The sequence below is a fragment of the Ctenocephalides felis genome, unplaced genomic scaffold (assembly GCF_003426905.1).
Source record: "Ctenocephalides felis isolate EL2017-DRISC unplaced genomic scaffold, ASM342690v1 CF-g0.4_SCAFFOLD_01492, whole genome shotgun sequence".
In the NCBI taxonomy this organism is placed as follows: domain Eukaryota; kingdom Metazoa; phylum Arthropoda; class Insecta; order Siphonaptera; family Pulicidae; genus Ctenocephalides; species Ctenocephalides felis.
Window position 1 is genome coordinate 19,095,453 of NW_020537646.1, and position 22,884 is coordinate 19,118,336.

Consider the following 22,884-nt stretch of genomic DNA (forward strand, 5'->3'; position numbering starts at 1 on the left):
CGATTTGAATGGTTAAAAAAACATTCGATTCCCATTGATAGGGAAAAGAGCTGATTAGTTTTTGGCGAAGGCAGGTCCAGCCGTTTCGGAGATACGGAGCAAAGAGTTTTGGAAAAAAAATTGTATTTTTTTGTATATCGAAAATAATTCAGATTTTATTTTTATTCTGACTAAAGTTCTAATATAACTTAAACAAATAATTTTAAATTTGCAATTCAGTTTTGATAATTCTTATAAATATTAGACAATGTTACAATATTTATAATAATCTATTTGAAAACATTCAGTATTCCTCGAACATTTCGTTACGGTACGGGAAGTTCCAGCAAATTGCCTTAAGGCACGATGCCATACACAACTAGTTATAATTTCATGTTACTAGATCTACTAAAATTATACAGGGCTCCATATATTCTGCCAACGTAGATTCGAATTATTTAGAAGGGAGATTTTCAATCTTATTTATCATCAGTTTGTATCTAAATAATACAAATATATACAATAACTCTAATGTGGACATTATCGCTTATTGGCTGAAATTACGTCTATAAATATATACAGATTTTTTTTTTTAAAATAAATTCAAAATCAAATTGAACAACGGTGAAAAATATGCATGCATGTAAAAAATTATCGTTTGTTTAAACAATTAAAATAATAGCACATAATTTATCGCAATTTAGTAGTAAATAGAAATTATTCCAAATAGATTATAATTATACGGTCTTAAAAAGGCCGACAGTCTTCTTTACAACATTCAAAACAATTTTGAATTTTCGAATATCTTCGTCTAATTTGATTCCTAGTTGCAAAACTTTCTTCAGTTCTTGTTTTCGAATGTTGGCTGCCTGCAATAGATTTGGGTGACGAGTTACGCTGTCTATGAGCGACCAAGTAAAGCAGACTGTTTAATATATAATACACCGATTGTATTTTAAAAAACTTGAAAGTTTGGAGTTATTTAGTTGATATTTGACGTAGTGTAAGTGCTCCTATTTTGAAACGTGTTCAAGCGAAGTAAATAATGTTAGCATAATAAATATGTTGTCAGATTTCTTTTACCTTCTATGAGAGTATTTGAGCGCAAGAATTAAGAAAGACATTTACTTATTACAAACCACCTGCAATGTTTGTGATTTAAATTTAGTGTAAACATAACCTGGTGCAAATTATAAATATAATCAATGTTTCACTATCTGTTGATAATTTCTGACATGACATCTATAAATATTTTCTTTATAAATATTTATTATAATTTTAATATATATAGTATATTTTAATATATAGGCAATGGCTGATATTGAGTATCCTAACGGCTGCAGGCCAGTATCAGAAAACCTAGGAGCTGATGAATTAATTAGGAGGCTGAAGGTTTGTGCAATTTGTATTATCATTGCATACATTTTTATGATAATTTTTGAAATTCAAAGAATTCTGCAGAAGAAAATGAAATGTAATAAGTTAAAAAAATAACTACACAAGAAATCAGTTGTTTAGAAATATTTAAAATTACTAGATAATAATTGTAAGTGACTAAATGCTTCAAGATGTAGTAAAGTAACTACTGTTATATAAACTACTTTTTGCCAAAATTTTAATTTTCTGTCATTTATTAGACAATAAGTTTACAACTATCTGAAAAGGACAACAAAAATTTTATGATTACAACAAAAAGGCATTAAAAGGCAACAGTCTTATAGAATGAAGATAATGTAGAACGAATTTTTTTTTAGTCTATCACAAAGCTAAACATCAAAAAAATCCAAATGTATAACTTTTTGTAAGTGACTAAATGCTCAAGATGTAGTTACTTTAACTGTTATATAAACTACTTTTTGCCAAAATTTTAATTTTCTGTTATTTATTAGACAATAAGTTTACAACTATCTGAAAAGGACAACAAAAATTTTATGAAACAACAAAAAGGCATTAAAAGACAACAGTCTTATAGAATGAAGATAATGTAGAACGATTTTTTTTTAGTCTATCACAAAGCTAAACAGTCAAAAAAATCCAAATGTATAACTCTCTCCATTTGATTCAACATTTTCTTTTGTCTAAATAAAATTCTTCGTATTTATATATTACCTTGAAATACTTGATATGTATAAAATTGAGACATGGAATCAACCTATTAAAAGATCTGTATTTTTTTTTGTATTAAAATTCATTATTATGTATTAAAAGAAACATTAATTAATATTTAATGCTGAAAAGAATATCAATTTTATAAAAATAATATAATATTAAAGTTTATTTCATTAATCTAGCTATAATATTTACAAATTTTTCTTGTATTTTTTTTAACAGACTCTGGCTCATACGCTGCAGGCTATGAGTCAAGATGAAGGAAAGTACCAACAGTATATTCCTTTGGCCTTATATTTGGTAGAGGAACATTTTCTAAACTATCCTTCTCGCGATGTTCAGCTTTTAATAGCATGCTGCATAGCTGATGTCTTGAGAGTGTTTGCTCCAGATGCTCCTTATAAAGATCCAGAACAAGTCAAGGTTCATTAATGATATATATATAATATATATATATATATATATATATATATACTTTTTGCATAATGTAGTACTTTATTTCAATAATATTGTATAAACAATATTTCTTTATTAATTAATTCCAATTGGATATATATTTAATTTTATACAGTAACTTAATATATTGCAAAGTAAATGATATTGTAATCTAATGCTATTTAATATATCTTTCTTATAATACTATTTCATAGACAGAAAGCATGTATGATATTGAAAATATTGAACAAAGAATTTTTTTGTATTTACAGACAATATTTGTATTCCTGATCAAACAATTATCTGGACTTAAGGATCCTAAAGATCCTGCATTCAAGAGATATTTTTATTTACTTGAGAATTTAGCTTATGTTAAATCTTTTAACATGTGTTTTGAACTAGAAGATTGTCAAGAAATATTTTGTGCCCTTTTTACTTTAATGTTCAAAATTGTTAAGTAAGTGCAAATGAAATAATTGTATTTGTTTTTAAATAGACTTTATTTGATTTTTAATCCAAAATACATTTTAGCGATGAGCATTCAAGTAAAGTCAAGTCATTTATGTTGGATGTTTTATGCCCCTTAATCAAGGAATCAGATGTTGTTTCTAATGAACTTTTAGACATAATACTTATTAATATAGTGGATCCATACAAAACACAGCGCAAAAATGCATATTTATTGGCAAAAGAATTAGTTGTTCAAACAAGTAAAAATCTGGAGCCTTATATTCACGCTGTAAGTAAAATGATGATCTTGTATGCCTCTTATTTTATTATTAATTTTTTTTCCTATATAATGCTAATTTGTTTTTGTATTTTAGTTTTTCAACCAACAGTTAATTCTTGATAAAGAAGAGCGTGAGCTGAATATATGTTCTAAAGTTTATGAATTAATTTATGAGCTCAACCACATTTGTCCAACAGTACTGATCACTGTCCTACCACAATTGGAATGTAAATTAAAATCAGCACAAGAGACTGAAAGATTACGTGATTTTACTATTTAAAGAGTAAATTTGATGCAAAAACTAACAAATGCTTTTGTTTATAGGCGCAGTTGCTTTGCTTGCTACAATGTTTTCAGAAAAGGACTCAACGTTAGCTTCTCAGCATCCAGTAAGTTAGATAAAATTAATGAATATATGAATTAAAATTTCTATATTCAATAGAAATGCTTAAATATTCAATATTTGAGTATTATTTAAATTTATAATCTTTTTTATATTTAACACCATTATAATTGTTTAAAGGCATTATGGAGAGCTTTTCTGGGGCGTTTCAATGATATTGCAATAGCAATTCGCATTAAATGTGTCCAGTATTCAATGCACTTTCTTTTGAATCATCCAGACCTGCGAAAAGATATAACTGAAACTTTAAAATTAAGACAGCATGATGCAGATGAAACAGTACGGTAAGTTTTCTTGGTCTTGCTTTTTTTTTACATAGTTCTGCAGTTATCAGAAGTTAATTATTTTTATAGGTATGAGGTTGTGATGGCAATTGTAACTACAGCTCGCAAAGATTTTGAGGTAGTATCAGATTCAGAGGACTTATTGGAATTTGTTAAAGAAAGAACATTAGATAAAAAGGTAATATTTTATAATTGTTTGATCAGCCAGCATATTAATTGCAAGAGATTATAACATAAATATGTTATATATTGACTTTATACAATTTTTGCTGAACTATATTAAACATTCAATTCATTTTAGTTTAAAATTCGAAAAGAAGCTATGACTGGTTTGGCGATGATTTACAAAAAACATTTGAATGATGCTGATGTACCTCAAGCAACTAAAAAAGCTGTCACATGGATAAAAGATAAAATATTGCACGGTAATTTTATCATATAAATTTATTTCTTCACAAAATGATATAATGTTCTTAATTCAAATTATATTATTGCATTTAGGATATTATATGACTGGAATGGAAGATAGACTTTTAGTTGAGCGATTATTGAATACTTGTTTAGTTCCTTACCAACTCTCTGCTGAGGAACGAATGAAGAAATTATATCATTTATTGGGCACCATTGATGATCATGCATCCAAAGCTTTTGTTGAATTACAGAAACATCAGTTGGCGTATGTACAAAAATAATTAAATTCTTTAAAATCATATGTAATTCCTTACAGTACAAACTATGTGTTCCAGTTTATTATTTTTATAGTATTTTTTTACTACGGGTTATATTTTATTATATATATTTATAAGAAAGTTTTTGTATAAAGAGTATATTTCATAGAAATGTGAAGTGATTTTCCTAATTTATATTGAGTAAATAATTATTTATTTTAGTGTAAGAAGAGCTGTCACAGAATGGATAGAACTACATAAAAAACCATTAACTCCAATTACTGCTAAAGAGCTAGCTGCTAAAATTCATACATTATCTAGATTTCTTCCTGAACCCGTTAAAGCACATGAGTTCTTGACTCAATTTTCTCATAATCTTCGTAAAGACACTGCTTTGATGCAGGGTATGGAAATTATATTAAAACCAGATGTCACATGTAAAGAGTGTACTGAAACATTAGCAATAATTTTGAAAAAACTTGGACAACCCATTATGACAAATCTATATTATAATACTGTGAAAATGTTGCTTGAAAGAGTTAGTTCTGTAATGGTTGATGCTGCTTCTATTGCTGTATTGGTTGGATATGTCGATGATTGTTTGCGTGGAGGGAACACAATTGATGAAGTTGGTTTATCACCTAACAGTGCTGGGGAACGAGGGTTGAGATTGTTGGTGGTAAGCTATAGTTTTATTAGTATCTCATTATCTCCTGTACTATTTAACTGTAAGAATAATTTGCATGTCTTAATAATGTTTGTCATTTTCCAGATGTTATCTTTTGTTTTTCCTTGCCATTTTAACAATTTAATTGTGTTGAAGCCGATGTTACAATTGTTACAACATGATGATGAGATGGTTGCTCCACTTGCACTATCAGTATTTACATTTGTTGGGAAGTACAAACCATTGGGTATGTTCTTGCACAAGTTTTTATAACAATAAAAACCAGAATACTAAAATCATTTTTATTATTTTTAAAGGTGAAACATATCCAGAGATATTGTTGGAACTTGCTCCACTCTGTAAACAATATGCTGAAGTGGGTACTCCTAAACAAGCAAAACAAGCCATCAGGTTAATTTATTTCTTAAATTATTATAACGTAATAATTGTTTTTTTTTTGTTATTTGTTATTTATTATTTGTTGTGTTTCAGGTGCATGTATGTAAATAAGACAGAAAAGCCAATTGAATATTTTACAGAAATATTGGAAGTTATAAAAAATTCATTAGTTCCTGGACATCCTAATTACAGAACTGCTATTGTTTCTTTAGGACATATTGCATATAATTTACCACAAAAGTTTCCTATTGTTATAAAAAATATAGTTTCTAGAAAGGTGATGTTTGTAAAATTAATGTTATGCAATTTAAATTAGATTTTCACCTAATTATGGTTTTTTTTATAGATTGTTAAAGAATTACTTGTAAAAGAAGCTAGTGACAATCGAGATATACCTGAAGGAGAATGGTGCTCTGAAGAAGAACTGCCAGAAGAAACTAGATGTAAAATTGAAGGCTTAAAAACAATGGCTAGATGGCTTCTCGGTAACTGTTAAATTATATTCAACTATTAACAACAGTTGACTACACCATTTTTGACAAAAATAATTTACTTTTAATTAATTTACAATTATGTATACATATTCTCATCAGAAATTCACTAAAAGAATGAAATTTATTGCTTTAATCTTTCCTAAAATCATCATTTATCTGAGTTTTTAAAAGTGTTTTTAAATTAATTTATTATACTAATTTTTAACTTTCTATCTATTATAACCAAAACAAATATTGAGAACCATTTGAAGTATTTGTATTCACAGTGTTCTGAACTATATCATTTACAGAAACTAATTTTAAATAAGTTAGTTTTTGTATTTTTTTGGCAATATGATTGTTTAAAAATATTTTGAATTAGCTTATTTTTCTATATCTTATTCATATATTTGCAATTGAATTTTTTTATGAAGGTTTGAAACAAGATGAGTTATCGGCCCAAAAAACATTTAGAATGCTGAATGCTTTTATAATTCACAAAGGAGATTTGTTGCAACAAGGAAATTTATCGGATGCCGAAATGTCTTGGTTAAGATTATCTGCTGGCACTGCTATGTTGAAAATTTGTGAACAGAAGGGAGTTGGTGATCAGTTCACTGCAGAACAGTTTTATAATTTGTCACAACTTATGGTTGTAAGTTTCAATCTTATTTTCATTTATTAACATGATAAAAATCTTTAGTTTTTGCACAAACATTTTTTGATAAATTGTGAAATTCAATATATATATATATATATATATATATATAATATATATATGTGTGTGTGTGTGTCTGATTTCTTTGAAAAAAATCTTAATATGTTTACAATTTAGTTTAAAGCTTGTAAAAATACTTCTAGGATCCCGTGGCAAAAGTTCGAGAAATTTTTGCTGGTAAATTACATAAAGGTTTGGGCCGTGGAATACCAAATAAATGCCTTCCATTAGATTTTATGGGATTCTATGCTTTGAGTGGCTATGAAACTGATCGTAGATTAGCTAATTCGTTAAGAGTTTATACGGAAACAGATGTTGTGAGAAGGCGAGAATATGTTAAAACTATAACGAATGGCACACAAGGTATGTGGACAATGACTGGTGTTATAATTATATTTGTGATGTAAATATATATTGTAATTAATAATAAAAATTCTAGTGGAAAAAGCCATGACTCAATTAACTCATATTTTACCTGATTATATGCTGGTATTTGCTATTCCTGTGCTAGCACATGACCCCAGATTTACTAGATATGATGAAGTGCATCAATTGAAAACTATTGAACGTTGTCTTTGGAATATTTTGGAACCTTTAGTATCACAAAAAGAGTTTTACTCTTTTGGATTCTACAAAAATCTGATTGAGAGAATGAAAAATCACAAAGATGCACTTAATAGTAATGATGATTCTATGAATTATGTAAGTATTGACCTTTATTCTCATTCAATACTTTGCTAAAAAAAGTTTTATAAGCACATTTGGAAAATGTGGATTAATATTGATAATTCATTGCAAAAGAATTCGTTCGCAATACTAAATTTGCAGTTATAAATCAAAAAATATATTGACCAATCTAGAGTTTAAATATGTAATAATTTTTATATAATTTTTTATAATTTTTTTTTTTGCCTTTATAATGATAGTATATTTATTTTTTTTATTCAACACCTATAGAAATACACGATGTGCATAAATAAACTAAAGATAACAAATAAGAAAAATCACTGTTTTTGAAATATATATACAACATTTAATAAGAACAAACAATATACCACTTTTAATAGATTTTCATGTATTATTATATTCTTATTATTATTATGTAAAATTTTTCTAGAAATTATGGGCTATATGTGATTTAGCTATGGGCTTAATACTATCAAAGACTTCAAATTATGATCTCAAAGAATATCCATCAGAAACAAGGATACCTTCGATGTATTTCCAACCACAGCCTGACAACTTTGTTAATACAAAAATATACATTCCTCCTGAAGTGCAGGTATGCAATATTATTTTATTTATTTTTATTCTTTGTTTTTTTATTCAATTTCAAAAATTGAGAAACTCTTATATTTTTACATATTTATATTAAATTATATTTAATTGCTCTAATCTTTTTTCAGGTCCAAACAATAAAGAAGGCAGTAACCTTATCTATAGTACCTGAAAATAAAGGAATAAAGAGAAAAGCGAAAAGAATTCTAGTAGGAGTCGGTCCACAAGGAACTGATGTAGAGGTATGATTTTAATGTTTACTTATCTGTTACATTTTTATGAATATATTCTTTTTGCAAGCAGCTATTTAGAGGATGTATAGATGCTCAGGTATAAAAATATTTTTGCTGTAAATAATTTTAATTTTTTTTTTTCAATACAAAAAAGATTATTCAATTTTTACATTATAATAAAGTATTAGATAATTCAATAAAAATTAGATAATACTCTATAATTTACCAGTTGTGATTAATTTTCAGCCTAGTGAGGCATCAGAAACAAAAATCCAATTGCCAGGCTTAGATGATGATATTTCTTCAAATGAGCCTGTTGCAAAGCGAGCGTTGAGAGCAAGCTAACAGAAATATTTTAAAAATTGATGTGAAACCAAACTTATTTACATTGTATGGATGCTTAAAATCGAATGATAGATTATTTAATGACAACTGATTGTGATTCGTATTTTTATGCTTTGTTAATTTTAATTCAGTACAATATATTAAGGAAAGCCTGAAATATAAAACTTAATGCGTATATGCATCTAACTTAATCATAGATAGTGAAAAGCAAGAAATTTTTATATCTGAAAAGTTGATTGCGAGGATATCAGAACTGAATGTTGTGGGTTTTACTTTATCATTTTTGTTTATTAAATCTAGGAAATATATTTGATAAATAAATTTTCTGTATCTGTTGTACATAATTAATGCAAACTATACAGTTTATTTTGTATGCAGGATTTGGTTATTTATATAAGATTACCTACAAAATTTAAGTACCTATTTATTTATAATCCATTTTTAATTTTAAATTGTAAATATCATTATAAATATAAGGACACGATTAGAAAAAATCAAACATTCATTGTTTACTTAATCATAGTTCGTTTTGAATTTACAATAAATTGCACAAGTTTTTACAGAGAAATATTAGTTTCTTTTGCAAAACGCCTCATGACCTTAGCAATTTGTTCCGCTTGGGCATTGTGTGAATTTCTAAGCAAGCCCAATACTCCACTAAGTTGTTCTAATGATGCTCTATCATCATGGGCAGCTATCAATTGAAGAACCCCAACACATGCTCCTCTTTTACCTTCCCAATATTCTGGATTAGGGTCTAACCTGAATTGAATGCACGATAAAATGATTTAGAAAAAAAATATATCATCCACCTTTATTCAATATTTTTATAATGATCCATACACAATAATTCAAAACTAAAATACCTGTCGAGTAAATCAAATGCTTTAGCTGAATGCCAGAAATGTCCCATACGATAACAATCATTTGCTATTAATTGTAGGACTGTAAAACTTTCAGGACCAGTCTTCATAGTAATATACAATTCCCAGGCCTTTTCAGGTTGAGATGTCCTAATGTAACAACGGCAAAGACAACATATAAAAGTGTATTCAGAATGTATTTCGGGGCTTGTAATTTCATTGAATTTTTCTATTGCTTCTTTATAATAGCCAGTTGCAGTTTTTGCCTGCAAATAACCGCACACACAATTTTAGTATAATTATTACGTAATAAATTTATTTATTTGGAAGTAGTGTAATTGCTTGTAAACACTCCAACCTCTTTACATATATCCTTGACTTTTTAAAATGTATACTTCAGTCAAATAATAAAAAGGTCTAAACTCAGTGGTGTTGTGCTATTTTTTTTTTTTTTGCCGGAACGCTAAAATTAACAAACCAGTTCAAAAAACGGTTTTTAGGTTTGTTCTGGTTCCGTTCGAAAAGGAAAGAAACAAAAATCATTACAAAACCCACTTTGTACACAAATATGTATAACAATAATAGGAACGTTTAATAAAAATTAGTTAAATTATAATTTATAAAATTCACTTTGAATTTTTTTTTTGCCGGAACGCGTTCCGGCCCAAAAATGATTTGCCGGAACGACGTTCCGGCGCGTTCCGGCTCGACAACTCCACTGTCTAAACTAGTAAGTAGTAACCTTTGTCAATCATACAAACCTGAGCATAGTTATAATTGAATGTATCGTCATTAATATAGTGGCTCTTAATAGAATTTAGATAAACAAGTACTTCTTCAAATTGGCCATAAAGAAAAAATACTGATGCCATGCTCTCTCTGCCTGGTACAGTGTTGCATTCAGATGCCGAATCTCCTACAAGTTGTAGACATTGAATACCAGCTTGAATGTGGTCTTTCTAAAATTGTACAAATCTTTTATTGTACATCAAAATTATATTTAAAGAGTTAATTAATTATTTCAAAGTTTGACATTATAATGTGTTTAAGAGCGCAAAACAATAAAAACTTGCCGATCCTTGCATTTGTCCAAGTTCGACGTTAACCAGCCCCTTCAATATATATTCTTGAGGAATTGTAGGTTCTAAATCCCTAATCAAAGCATGAGCTTGCAAAATTTCTCCACTTTTTAAGTACTGAATTACTAAATTTAGTCGTGCTTCGGGTATGATGTCCACAAGACCAGGAAGAACCTTAAAACAAGTTTAAATTTAAAAACAATTTTAACGGAATGGTATATGTAATGTATTTACTGACTTGCATTGAACCTTCTCCATTTCTCACTACGACAAGATTGTGTTTGATAAGATCTGATCCAAAAACACACTTTTCTGATAAGGCCATTAATTCATTTTCAGCAGCTTTAAAGTTGTCCAGTCGATAAAAATTACAAGCTCTTAAATTATTTCCAATTACTGAATCAGGATATGCAGTCAAATATACATTCAGAACTTCTTGAGAAATATCAAAATAATCCAGTTTATAGTAGCATAAAGCTATATAGACTTTTAACGCCAATAAATCCCTAATAAGAATAATTAAATTACTTAGATTCAATTTGTCGAAATTAAGACCAATTACCATTCATAATCAAAATAAATTTGATCATAATCATAAATACTATTTAAAACGGCCTGATTAGAGGTAGCTAAATTAATGAGGAAAAATATATAAAAAATTATTCCAATAGTAATCAATTTTAACAATCAGAACTGCAGTTGATTAGACCATTTTTTTGGAAATTTGATTTGCGTGTCTTACGGAAATTATAATGTTAATTAAGGTATATATTGAAAATATCTATTACCAATCTTGAAACTAGAATTTTTGAAGGCAGATGAAGTAGACAGGCCTCTACAAAAAACGAGTACCATAAAAAAGGTATTTTAAAATTAGTATAAGGTTATTCTTTTTTGCCTTAGTTCAATGATATTTTTTATTTTATAATATAAATGAAATAATATTTCGAATTATGTATTGATGTATTCATAATTCTATCAACTTGCCTATTTTCAGCCAGAACTCCTTTATAAATATCAATAGCATCCTGATAATGAGAACGAAGGTAATGCAAACTCGCAAGACTAAGTTGATCCTCAATTACGTCGTGCAAATTTTTGTGATATAATAAAAGTGCACTTTCGTCTCCAGATTTGTGAGCCAAATGAAATAATAATCGAGCTTTCAATGACCCATCTGGCAGATCCTCAATATTGCTACTACATTCATTGTAACATCCTATGTAAATATTTTACTACATCAAAATAATGAACCAGACAAAAAGTTTTTTTTTAGTAAAATATATGTAAGATTAAATACCTAAATAAAAATTGCAGACAGCAATATTCAATAAAATATTGGAATCATTTTGATTTAACTTATATGCAGTTTCATACATTTCCTTTGCTTTTTTGTAATCGCCCAGATGGAAATAGCAAAAGCCCAACCATAATTTTTGTAACAATTCATCGCCAGTTGTCCGGGAAAACTATGCATTTTTAAAAGTGTTTTTTATTTGAATTATATATTTTGTATTTTATTGTAAGAAATTACAACCTCTAATAAAGTTATAGCACCAGTATAGTCGCGACTCTCTAAAAATTCATTGAAGTTCAATATTTTAAATTTAGTTGTGAATTTTGTCGAAGTTGTATCTACCGCAGGTTTGGACCTCGAAAGAATCTATAAAGCATTCATTATTAATATGTGTTAAATATTATTGTATAATTGTAATTGATTCACCATTCTCTTCTGGATAAAATTTCAATTAATTTCTGCAAGCACACGCAATATATATTATTTTGACTTGTCTCATTATTTTTTTCTCAGTGCTTTGTTTACGCCTTTTACAAATTGCCTTGGCAACGGTACAAGAGCCTATCAAATCAAAAGCACGTGAAAAGCGTTTCTAAAGATGAAAAAATATGCTTTTACTAATTTACTATAAATATCTAGAACGTTTAATGAAAATTATCAATTTTCAGTATATATTTGATAAATTTTTGAGTGTTTTTATTGTTGATTCTTAGTGATTGAACAGTGAAGTAAGAAAAGTTGTAAGTCGTGAAAATAAATGAAAGCATGTACAATGTTGAAGAAGAGAAAAGTTGTTGAATTATCTAGTGATGAAGAAATTTTTATGGGAACACCTCCTAACCAGGTTTGAAATAATATTTATATTTTTAAATTTGTTATAAGATATCTTTAATCATAAATGTATGTATATAAAAATATCATAAATCATAAGTATCATAAATGCATATATATGTGAACATAGATAAAAGAAGAGTATATGTATGTGAAACAAAAGAATTCTTTCGCAATGTATTTTTCAAACGGTTTGAGAAGTTCAAGATTTCACTGATTGAGAACCTTCTTTTAGACAAATTTTAAATTCTTTAATATGGCAGCATTGCACTTTACATATTGTAAGTGAAGGAAAGTGAAAAGCGTTAACAAATCGGTTGACAATTAATTTATTTGTCAAAAACGTAATACTTCAGATTATGATATAATACAATTAATGTCAAAATGTCTCAGGTTAATATGTTTACATAATAACTCAAAGGACCTACATCAATAACTTTCTTAATTTGTGACGTTTAATTCTAGGATATCAGATCATTCTTTTCAAAAGCTTCTAATAAACGTAGCTCAAACAATGACTCAGAAAAATCTAAAGATACAAAGAAAAGATCAGCAGTTCTTTCTAGTGATGAAGAAGTTTTTGTCGGAACTCCTCCGGCTAAGGTAATTTATAAGCAATTTTACATGGTAACATAAGTTGATAGGCTTTCATACATTTGTCATCATGAATTTTGATACATAAATATTATATTAGAGTACTGAACACATATTTTATTACTCTAGAAGTAAGAAATGTCCATGTCAGTGATTTACGTCCTTCATAAATAAAATCTATCTGTATAATCTATCTTAAGTCAATAATTTGTTATATTAAGTTCAATTAATTGGTCACTTAATTATAGAAAATTTCAATTGACTCGGCATTACACAATGGTTCTACAAGAATATTGATATTGATTCATATATCAAAATTTACTATTGATAATTAGCCTAGTTACTTAACCTTTTTAAAATATTCACTTAGTTTGAAAATTATAAAAGCTGACAACAATTCTTTAACAAATACTCTGATCAACATTTCTAATAATAATTATAATATTTATAAACACAGAAGAAAAAGCCACAGAAAAAAAGCAGAATTCTTGATGACTCAGACACAGAAGATAATCATGAAACGAAAAAATCAAAATCAAGTCATGAATCAAAAAATAAAAAAAGTAAAACTCCTGTCAAAGCTGCAGATATTTTTGGAAAAGAACCAGTTAAGAGAATTGAGAATAAAATTAAAACGAAGCCTAAACCTAGTATAGATTTAGCAGATATTCATGATGATGAGGCTTTTCTTGAAACCTTAGACAAAGTAGAAGAATTAGAAGCACTCGATAATAAAAAAGCGACTAGTTCCAAAACCAAAACACCAGTCAAAAATAACAATGGTAAGAAAGATAAAACCCCAAGTAAAGAAACTAAAACTCCAGTGAAAGAAAATATTAAGAAAGATAAAACCCCAATTAAAGATAATAAAACTCCAGTAAAAGAAAATAAAACAAGCAAAAATCAAACACCATCTAAACAAGCATTGCAAAAGAGAGTGCTTGAAGAAAAAAAATCTAATAAAGATGAAATAATAAGAAAATCCAAAAGCCCTGCAAAACCTGATTCTAAAGAAGAGGATAGATCTAAACCATCTTCCACAAAAAAAAGAAAAGTTGATGATAGCATGAATGATAGTTTTGCAGGTCATGATGCCAGTTTTAATGATAGTGTTAGTGGTCAGTATTGATCATATATTTGTTATTATATAGAATATATTTTCTGTTTCAAAATTTGTTACTACAATATCTCTGCTTGAAGTACTAAACTTTTCTGTATATTTTGTTGCAGTGTAATTAATATTTGAAGGATCTAATCTGTATAATGTATCTTGAATATTAATCAGAGTTTCATAAAACTTACAATTATCAATCATGTACTAATTCTAATGAAACAATGTGATAATTGTACATATTAATAAGAAAAACATTATATTATGTTCAACACCTTTATTTCTGCAAATAATAATCAAATATGAATAAGAAAGCATTATATTCATCGTAGTTTAAATTATAATTTTATTCATATTTTTTGTTCTGCCCAATTTACTAAATTTGTTTTTATTTTATGGATTTAGAAATTGATCCTGATCAAGAACGGTTTGAGAAGCGACGTCAATCAGCTGCTTTGTATCAAAAATTTTTAAAAAGGTCTGGTCCAAAAAATCCTGGAGGCAAAGAAATTCCCCAAGGCAAACCGGGATGCCTATCTGGATTGGTTTTTGTTATAACAGGAGTTTTAGATTCATTAGAAAGAGATGAAGCTGCCCAAATTATAAAAGACTTGGGAGGTAGAGTTCCCAGTGCAATCTCTGGAAAGGCAAGGACGCAATATTCATTATTTATTTTATTACTGATTGCAATTATTTAAAAATTAATCTTTTGACAAAAATAGGTTACACATCTTGTATTAGGGGAAGATGCTGGACCAGCAAAAGTTGCAAAAGCTGAAAGCATGAAAATAAAAATCATCAATGAAGATGGGTTGTTAGATTTAATTCGTGAGAAATCTGGTATACCACTTAAGAAGGAACCAGAGATCAACAAAGTAGAAAAAACTAGTGACAAAAAAATTAAATTGGAAAATTCAAAGGAGAATGAAATTAAAAGAGAGAAAGACAAATCAAAAGATTCTGTTAAAGATAGTCATAGTAAATTGAAATTTGGCAATTTGGGTAAAATTAAACAAGAAAAATGCTCGCCTGAAAAATATAAAAAGAACAAAGGTGAAGAATCAACTAGTATTAAGAAAGAAAATAGCATAAAATTAGAGACAACAATAAAAGGTAATATTTATCAGAATTAATATTATTATCCTTAATTTTCTAACAGAAAATATTTCTAACAGAAGAGAAAAGTACTCGTACATTAGATGAACATCATCATAATATAAATAGTATTGAAAATTTAGCTTGGGTTGATAAATACAAACCTACTTCATGCAAACAAATTATTGGGCAGCAGGGCCCAGCAAGCAACTGTGCAAAGTATGTAATTTTACACCTCAAATTTATATACTCTTAACTATATATAGTAATAAAGTAATTTAATAATAAATTGAATGTAGCATAATGATAATAATATTATATTTCTGTTGCTTGAATGTAACTTGTTTATTTCTAGACTTATGAATTGGTTGTCAAAATGGTATACAAATCATGATGGCAAAACGAAACTGACAAAACCAAGTCCTTGGGCTAAAAATGATGATGGTGCTTATTTTAAAGCTGCATTGTTATCTGGATCTCCTGGTGTTGGTCAGTCAATTTAAGAAGATGTGTTTATATTTAAAATTGTAATAAACATTTATTAAAGATTGTCTTTTAAAGGTAAAACTACTACTGCTACGTTAGTGTGCAAAGAACTTGGCTTTGATGTAGTTGAATTTAATGCTTCAGATACCCGAAGTAAAAAGTTGCTAAAGGATCAAATATCTGAACTATTATCAAATAAGAGTTTGTTTGGATTTGTTAATGGTATGTGTTACTTAAAGTAATATTATTTTATAAGATGCAAAATGATCTTAATATTTTGATTTTAGGGGCAAGTAAAGGAACTAGTAAAAAACATGTTTTAATTATGGATGAAGTAGATGGCATGGCTGGCAATGAGGACAGAGGTAGAAATTTTAATTTGTGAAAAGTTCACTGTTTATATATTTGCTATTAAGATTTAATATTCGATATTTATATAGAAGTACCTCTTTGGTTCTTATTTTATTGGTAATATTTCAAATTTAATATATTTTTTTAATATTCAATTAAAATTATATTTACCATATTCAACTATATCACTATAAGTTGTATAAAATTTTAGGCGGGCTTCAAGAATTAATAGGTCTAATAAAGAATTCATCAGTTCCAGTGATATGCATGTGTAATGATCGTAATCATCAGAAAATGAGGACGCTTGTCAATTATTGTTATGATTTACGATTTAATAAACCTAGAATGGAACAAATTAGGGTATGTGATAAATATGTAATGGCAAAACCATTAAATAAGTATACTTAATATATTTTTGTTTAGGGAGCCATGATGTCTGTTTGTTTCAAAGAAGGAATCAAAATAAACTCTGATGCTCTTACTGAAATAATAATGGGGGCGAATCAAGATATTCGACAAATATTGAATCATTTATCAATGTGGTCTTCTAATGATAAAAACATCACAACTAGCACTGCAAGTAAAGAAGCAGCCTCTGCAAAAAAGGACATTAAAATTGTAAATAAATTTTGATGTTTAACAATTTATTCTAACTAACATATAATTAGTGAAGGATTGCTTTTATAGGGACCTTGGGAAGTTTTAAGAAAAATATTTTCTAAAGAAGAACATAAGAAAATGACCATCCATGACAAAAGTGATTTGTTTTTCCAAGATTATAGTTTAATTCCACTATTTGTGCAGCAGAATTATTTAATTGTCTCTCCAAGCTGTCCAAAGTTAGTATCATGAATTCACATTAAGTTTATAACTTTGAAAAATTGTAGAATATTAATTATCTGTTGCCTTATTCTACTTCAAAAATTGCATGTGTAAAGTATCCAAGATTTGGATACATTTGTAGTTAGATTTGGATTTGATGGTGAAATTAAAAGTAATTTGTAATTTAAAAAATATTTCAGAGATGAAGTTTTGAAGAGAGTTGCTCTGACTGCTGATAGTTTGAGCTTGGGAGATCTAGTTGAGAAAAATATAAGATCCAACATGGCCTGGAGTCTCTTACCTACGCAGGTATGATAAAGATAATATAAATAGAATAAAGTTATGTCTATAAATGTGATTATATTTGCATTACTCTAATTTGCTAAATATCTTTGGCTATAATTGTATACATTTAATTAGGCAATGTTCAGTTCGGTACTACCTGGAGAGTATATGAGTGGCCATGTGGCAGGACAAATTAATTTTCCTGCATGGCTTGGAAAAAACTCCAAACGTAATAAACTGATGAGAATGTCTGCTGAAGTTCACTCACATATAAGATCTCGGTAAAAAAATTCAATTAAAATGTAGAGACTTTATAATCTTCTTAAGAATATTAATCTTCTTAAGAATATTCTATGTTAAAAATATTCTATCTTAATATATTTCTAGAACAACAGCTTCCAAGAATTCTGTTCGCTTGGATTATGCTAAACCATTACTTGAATCAATCACCAGGCCTCTTATGAGTAATGGTATGGCTGGTGTGCCTGATGCTCTTAATGCATTAAAAGAGTACCATTTGTTAAGAGAAGACATTGAAAATTTGCAAGAGTTTAATAATTGGCCAGGATCAAAAGACCCAATGTCAAACGTTGATGGCAAAGTATGTGATGGTTAATAAATCATTACTATAATTCAATAGAAAAAATATGATAAATAATGTATAATCAATATAAAGTATAAGTATTAAAAATGTTGTATGTTTATTAGGTAAAAGCAGCATTAACAAGGGCCTTCAATAAAGAGTTGGCTACCTTTTCACACAGTACTAGCAAGAAGAAAAATATTGAATCTGATGAAAATATTCTGCTTCCGAATGAGGAAGAACAAGATCAATTAGTTGAGAGTGAAGAGGATAATGATGATGTTGAGAACGATGCGCTCATTAAAGTAAATATCTTTCTTAGATAAAATCATTTGAAAATGTATTTAACATTAATTATAATTCATTATTAAGTATTATTCAATAATAGAGTTTTCTACTTATTAATATATGATTGTATATTATTCCAGGCTAAAAAGAAAACAACTGCAAAGGCTTCTGCAACTGCAGCAGCATCAACTTCAAAAGGATCATCTCGTGGAAGAGGACGTGGTAGAGGAAAGTAATGTGACATTACAATTTAATTTGTTGAATTGTTTTTTTTAATATGTTATAATTTTCTTGTTTATTAAAATCGTCAATAAACTTTATGAAAGAGGTTCAAAAGGCAAAACTTTTCCTCGGCATTCACCAAAACCAATTCTGACTCCATCTTTTTCACAAAATCCTGTTATATTTACTTCATCTCCGTCTTGTAAAAATTTGCGCGTCTCTCCTCCTGCTAGTTGCACAGGTTTTGTTCCTTTCCAGCTGAGCTCCAGCATTGATCCGAAAGAGTCAGATTCCTTTATGGAAATAATTAATAGTTAATAAATCATTTCTTTACATTTCCGCGGCTATTATAAAGTTTCAAAATAAGAATATTGTATAATGCTATTTAATTTTATAAAGTTAAAAAAAAATCTAATTTTTCACCTCTCCACTAATAGTGCCACTGGCCATTAAATCTCCTGGAGAAACGTTACATCCAGTCACTGTATGATGAGCTAACTGTTGTTTAGGCGTCCAGTACATATATTTGTAATTTGATCTGCATACAGTACTAGGAATTCCTCCTTGTGCTGTAAATCAATTATTTAATTAATTAATTCTATTTCCAATCAAATTCAATGTAAGATATTTTTATACATACGTTTAACATCAACATTAAGTTTAATATCAAAGTTATAGTTGTCGCTGTGTTTCAAATAATCAAATGGTTGTGGATCTTGGGGAAAGTTGTCTACTTTGAATGGCTCAAGAGCATCCATTGTAACAACCCATGGTGATATTGTTGTGCCCAAATTCTTTGCAGTGAATGGTCCCAATGGCACGTATTCCCATTTTTGTATGTCACGTGCTGTAATAGATATAGTAATAGGACTACAATGAGCATTGTTGAAGATTTTGTTGTTTATTTTGTTAAATTGAGAATTTGCTACTTCAATTATTGGAATTATTGAACAAATATACTAGTATACTAGCTGTAAGTGGAATTCTGTCTTAAGGCAATTAAGGCATCGTGCTTTAAGGCAAATTAAGTCTAACGCGTAAACATTGGTACGGAACCCATAGAAATGTAAACTAAATTTATACTTATTGTTCAAATCTCTATAAAATATCTGATAATTTGATGTGCATGTGTCTAATGATTATTTTTGACCGCCAAATGGCATTTTTTTTTTACTTTTTTCATTAGATCTACGAAACCGCTAGACCTGCCTTTATGAAAATTTGATCGGTTCTTCACCTTGTCAATACAAGTAAAATGTTTTTTGAATTATCAAAATCGGACGCTCCGTTCTCTTAAAAACTGAGTTACCGTTTTCGGCACTTTTTGCCCCGTATCTTCGGAACGGCTAGACCTGCCTTCGCCGAAAACTAATCAGCACGTCTCCTTATCAATACGAATCGAATGTTTTTTGAATTATTCAAATCGGTTGATCGTTGTTCCCGAAATCGTCGACGAAAATTTGTATCCGCACATACATACACACACGCACATACACACATACACACACATACATCAATTTTTTCTAAGGTATGCCAAAATATTCAGAAACCTTTGAAACGTCGAGAAATGCAAAAAATTTTATTTTCGATTTTTTTGCGATTACTATAACTTGCCCTACGGGAAGTTAATAAAGAAAATAAATTCAGTGAAATTAAATGTTGAAAATTTTTTCATTAATATATGATTTCATTACCGCTCCAATCATTCATAAGAACCATTCCAAAAATATGATCTTGAGCATTTGCAACTGGTACTCTTTGACCCAATTTTGTTGGCTTGCCACCTACAAAAAATGCTACTTCCAGTTCAAAATCCATAAGTCTGCAAGGACCAAAATGTGGTTCAGCTCCTAAAAAGACGTTATAAAATTAAGTAATTTTTTTATAAACGATTTACAATGTTTTATCAATTTACCATCAACTGGTAAAGTTTGTCCCAATGGTCTTCGGATATCAGTTCCAGAGACAACAACTGAGCTTGCGCGACCGTGATATCCAACCGGCAAATATTTCCTGCATTAATAAATATATAATTAAATCAAAATAATAAAAAAATATTTTCTTAATCTACAATACCAGTTGGGCATTAAAGCATTATCTTTTCCCCTAAACATTGTTCCAACATTGGTGGCATGATGTATGCTAGAATAGAAATCGGTGTAGTCTCCAATAGTAGCTGGTAAGTGCATGATGCACGACGCTTGTGGAAGCAATACTCTATAATTTAAGCAATGGTTTAGTATTAATATATTTTAAATGTATACTGTGTGTACTGAAACCATACTTTTGTTGGAGTTCTTCATTTCTGTGAAGTTCCGAACCTTCCAACAGCAATTTTTGTATGGTCTCCCTAATTTGTTTCCAATCAGATTTTTCTAGGCCCATCAATGGGTTGAGAGTTGTGGCACTAAGCGCATTCTATAATAAAGAAAATAATGATGCCTGCAAGTTTTGTAAAAAACAATTACAACTACATTAAATTGTGTAAACTGACCTGATATTCTGGTTTGAAAAAATGCAATACTCCACTCAAATCTAATACGAGAGCTCCAATGGCAACTCCAATTCTGTGCACAGGCTAAGGTAGAAAACGATTATTTAATTGAAAATTTTGCTAAATATTATAATGTATAACTAAGTTTAATTAGAATGTTTTCAACCAATAGTTATAAAGAAACGGCCCAGCCGATTTTTGCCAAAAAATAATAAACACTATTTCCAACCTATGTCTTTCGAACCGTTTTGAAATCAGTACAGCCGTTTTTAAAAAACTTCGACGAAAAGTCAAATTCGGTGCTCACAATTTTGGTCTCAAACGATTCAGAATAAGTTGAAACGTCGACAAAAAATTAAAATTAGCTTTTAGTTTTTTGGCCAAGACAAAGATTTCGAAATAAGAAAGTGAAATATTATTTTAATCATTTTTATATAATGAAACAATGCAATTGGCATTATTGCATACTGGTATTAGGGCATACGAAAATAGAGACAATTTATATTTAATCATCCATTAAGATATATATATATATATATATATATATATATATATATAAAGTATAAAAATGGTAATTAATTTAAAAGTAATTATTATTCTGTTGAAATTCTAAGGCAAAATTTATTAACTTTATTGCATGGGTCTTGGTCCAATATGAAATTTTGGTTGCTAAATAAAATTAAAAAAAAATAAAGATGTATTTATAAATATATTTTAATTAATAAACAAATATATGTTTTCAGAATGCGAATGTTGAGTACTGAATGCACCTTGAATATTTGCACAATAATACGAAAAAAATAAATTAATAAAAATGGTTTCTCATCCCTGGCATAGATAATAAATTGACCTTCAATGTTGTCCGCTTGACATTTACTTTATAATCTTAAGAAAAATGTTTGAAATTAAAATGGAAAAAGGATTTTATATAAAAAAAAGTTTTATTGATTAGTAATTAGCAATAAAGCATTTTTCTAGATATTACTAAAATGTATATATTGTTAATACAGTTTTCAATGCATAATTTTATAAATAAACAAATAATTAAAACCCTTACATTTGCCGGTGTCGAAAATACGCCGTATGGTAAATTTTGAATAGGAAAATCACATCCTGGATCACAGGGAACAAAACTTTTCATTTTGATATATTTTTTGATTTATAAAATTTAAAACGGACCTATTCGTTCTCGGTTCAAGACACGTACTGACTGTGGAAAATATAATATAACCAGTTTATTCATTAATTTACATAGCTGATGGTCCGGTTTCAATGATTTAGAGATATATTTAATCACCTCATTTTCAGGTATAAAATTCAAAAATTCTTTACATATTCATATATTTATGCTTGTCGCATTTTATATCGCTTGCCGCACGTTACGGCAGGTATGTAAATATTGACATAATAGATTTAGATAAGAGTACAGATAAAATAAAATTTAAGATAGTATCTTCAACGAAATCAAAGAAAATATGTTGTTTTGCCCATTGCAATTAAAAATATGCGACAGCCATAACTCTGGAACGAGCTCAATAAAGGATATAAAATTATTAGAATTTAGTCCATTGGAGTATGATTTATATTTATATTTATTTATTCGAATAGCAGCACAGAATTCAAAAGCCATTTAAGCTGTTTTGCAATTTTCTAAGCTACATAGCAACCCAAAGGTTTGACTATCTCCTATGAAATGCAGCAATGTTGGCTAAGGGCTGTTTTCACTTGGAAACATATTTCCATATAACATATATATTTTCAA

General features: G+C 28.4%; 4 protein-coding genes across 7 annotated transcripts in view; 2 read left to right on the plus strand and 2 right to left on the minus strand.

Moving 5' to 3' along the window:
- Positions 1–1,290: 1,290 nt before the first annotated feature.
- On the plus strand, positions 1,291–9,094 carry LOC113369776 (sister chromatid cohesion protein PDS5 homolog B). 2 transcript variants are annotated; one of them, XM_026610348.1, is made up of 22 exons: positions 1,291–1,371; positions 2,311–2,511; positions 2,796–2,980; positions 3,055–3,262; positions 3,348–3,516; positions 3,578–3,642; positions 3,777–3,940; positions 4,010–4,118; positions 4,242–4,365; positions 4,442–4,616; positions 4,831–5,287; positions 5,381–5,522; positions 5,593–5,686; positions 5,768–5,951; positions 6,021–6,159; positions 6,582–6,802; positions 7,009–7,228; positions 7,305–7,567; positions 7,983–8,147; positions 8,272–8,385; positions 8,444–8,473; positions 8,623–9,094. In XM_026610348.1, the coding sequence occupies exons 1-22, from the start codon at positions 1,291–1,293 to the stop codon at positions 8,719–8,721; spliced, it is 3,609 nt and encodes a 1,202-aa protein (XP_026466133.1). In that variant the 3' UTR covers positions 8,722–9,094. The 2 variants fall into 2 exon arrangements, with proteins under 2 accessions (XP_026466133.1, XP_026466131.1); XM_026610346.1 differs by lacking the exon at positions 8,444–8,473.
- A 184-nt stretch (positions 9,095–9,278) lies between these two features.
- On the minus strand, positions 9,279–12,459 carry LOC113370972 (intraflagellar transport protein 56). The gene is made up of 9 exons (XM_026611635.1): positions 12,451–12,459; positions 12,201–12,326; positions 11,964–12,132; positions 11,651–11,882; positions 10,902–11,169; positions 10,658–10,837; positions 10,346–10,543; positions 9,588–9,850; positions 9,279–9,483 (listed from the first exon to the last, which is right to left on the minus strand). Exons 1-9 carry the CDS (start codon positions 12,457–12,459, stop codon positions 9,279–9,281), a joined length of 1,650 nt encoding a protein of 549 aa, XP_026467420.1.
- A 602-nt stretch (positions 12,460–13,061) lies between these two features.
- LOC113370548 (replication factor C subunit 1) lies at positions 13,062–18,642 on the plus strand. Its single transcript, XM_026611228.1, has 17 exons — positions 13,062–13,184; positions 13,257–13,394; positions 13,843–14,503; positions 14,902–15,143; positions 15,219–15,609; positions 15,672–15,810; positions 15,947–16,080; positions 16,153–16,299; positions 16,365–16,442; positions 16,640–16,788; positions 16,852–17,046; positions 17,116–17,267; positions 17,451–17,559; positions 17,671–17,816; positions 17,923–18,136; positions 18,244–18,423; positions 18,547–18,642. Exons 1-17 carry the CDS (start codon positions 13,176–13,178, stop codon positions 18,640–18,642), a joined length of 3,180 nt encoding a protein of 1,059 aa, XP_026467013.1. The 5' UTR covers positions 13,062–13,175.
- A 60-nt stretch (positions 18,643–18,702) lies between these two features.
- LOC113370550 (fumarylacetoacetase) overlaps positions 18,703–22,884 on the minus strand; it is a 36,917-nt gene continuing 32,735 nt past the window's right edge. The window contains exons 1-9 of one of the 3 annotated variants that reach the window (XM_026611229.1): positions 22,180–22,326; positions 21,123–21,206; positions 20,913–21,046; positions 20,705–20,845; positions 20,544–20,641; positions 20,323–20,478; positions 19,269–19,475; positions 19,052–19,197; positions 18,703–18,921 (exon numbers count right to left, since the gene is read on the minus strand). In XM_026611229.1, coding sequence (XP_026467014.1) covers positions 18,724–18,921; positions 19,052–19,197; positions 19,269–19,475; positions 20,323–20,478; positions 20,544–20,641; positions 20,705–20,845; positions 20,913–21,046; positions 21,123–21,206; positions 22,180–22,263 — 1,248 coding nt within the window. In that variant the 5' untranslated portion in view covers positions 22,264–22,326 and the 3' untranslated portion in view covers positions 18,703–18,723. Of the gene's footprint in view, positions 18,922–19,051; positions 19,198–19,268; positions 19,476–20,322; positions 20,479–20,543; positions 20,642–20,704; positions 20,846–20,912; positions 21,047–21,099; positions 21,207–22,179; positions 22,327–22,884 lie in introns of those variants that run through there. The other 2 variants (XM_026611231.1, XM_026611230.1) reach the window with 2 other exon arrangements.

Coding starts and splice junctions, on each gene's coding strand:
- LOC113370972 (XM_026611635.1), bottom strand. Junction 12,133..12,200: donor GTGCTATAACTTTATTAGAG/GTTGTAATTTCT, acceptor AAAAATGCATAG/TTTTCCCGGACAACTGGCGA. Junction 9,484..9,587: donor GCATTTGATTTACTCGACAG/GTATTTTAGTTT, acceptor CATTCAATTCAG/GTTAGACCCTAATCCAGAAT.
- LOC113369776 (XM_026610348.1), top strand. CDS start 1,291: ATGGCTGATATTGAGTATCCTAACGGCTGCAGGCCAGTATCAGAAAAC. Junction 2,981..3,054: donor TTAATGTTCAAAATTGTTAA/GTAAGTGCAAAT, acceptor AATACATTTTAG/CGATGAGCATTCAAGTAAAG. Junction 7,229..7,304: donor TATAACGAATGGCACACAAG/GTATGTGGACAA, acceptor TAAAAATTCTAG/TGGAAAAAGCCATGACTCAA.
- LOC113370548 (XM_026611228.1), top strand. Junction 15,811..15,946: donor CCAGCAAGCAACTGTGCAAA/GTATGTAATTTT, acceptor GTTTATTTCTAG/ACTTATGAATTGGTTGTCAA. Junction 17,560..17,670: donor GGAGTCTCTTACCTACGCAG/GTATGATAAAGA, acceptor ACATTTAATTAG/GCAATGTTCAGTTCGGTACT.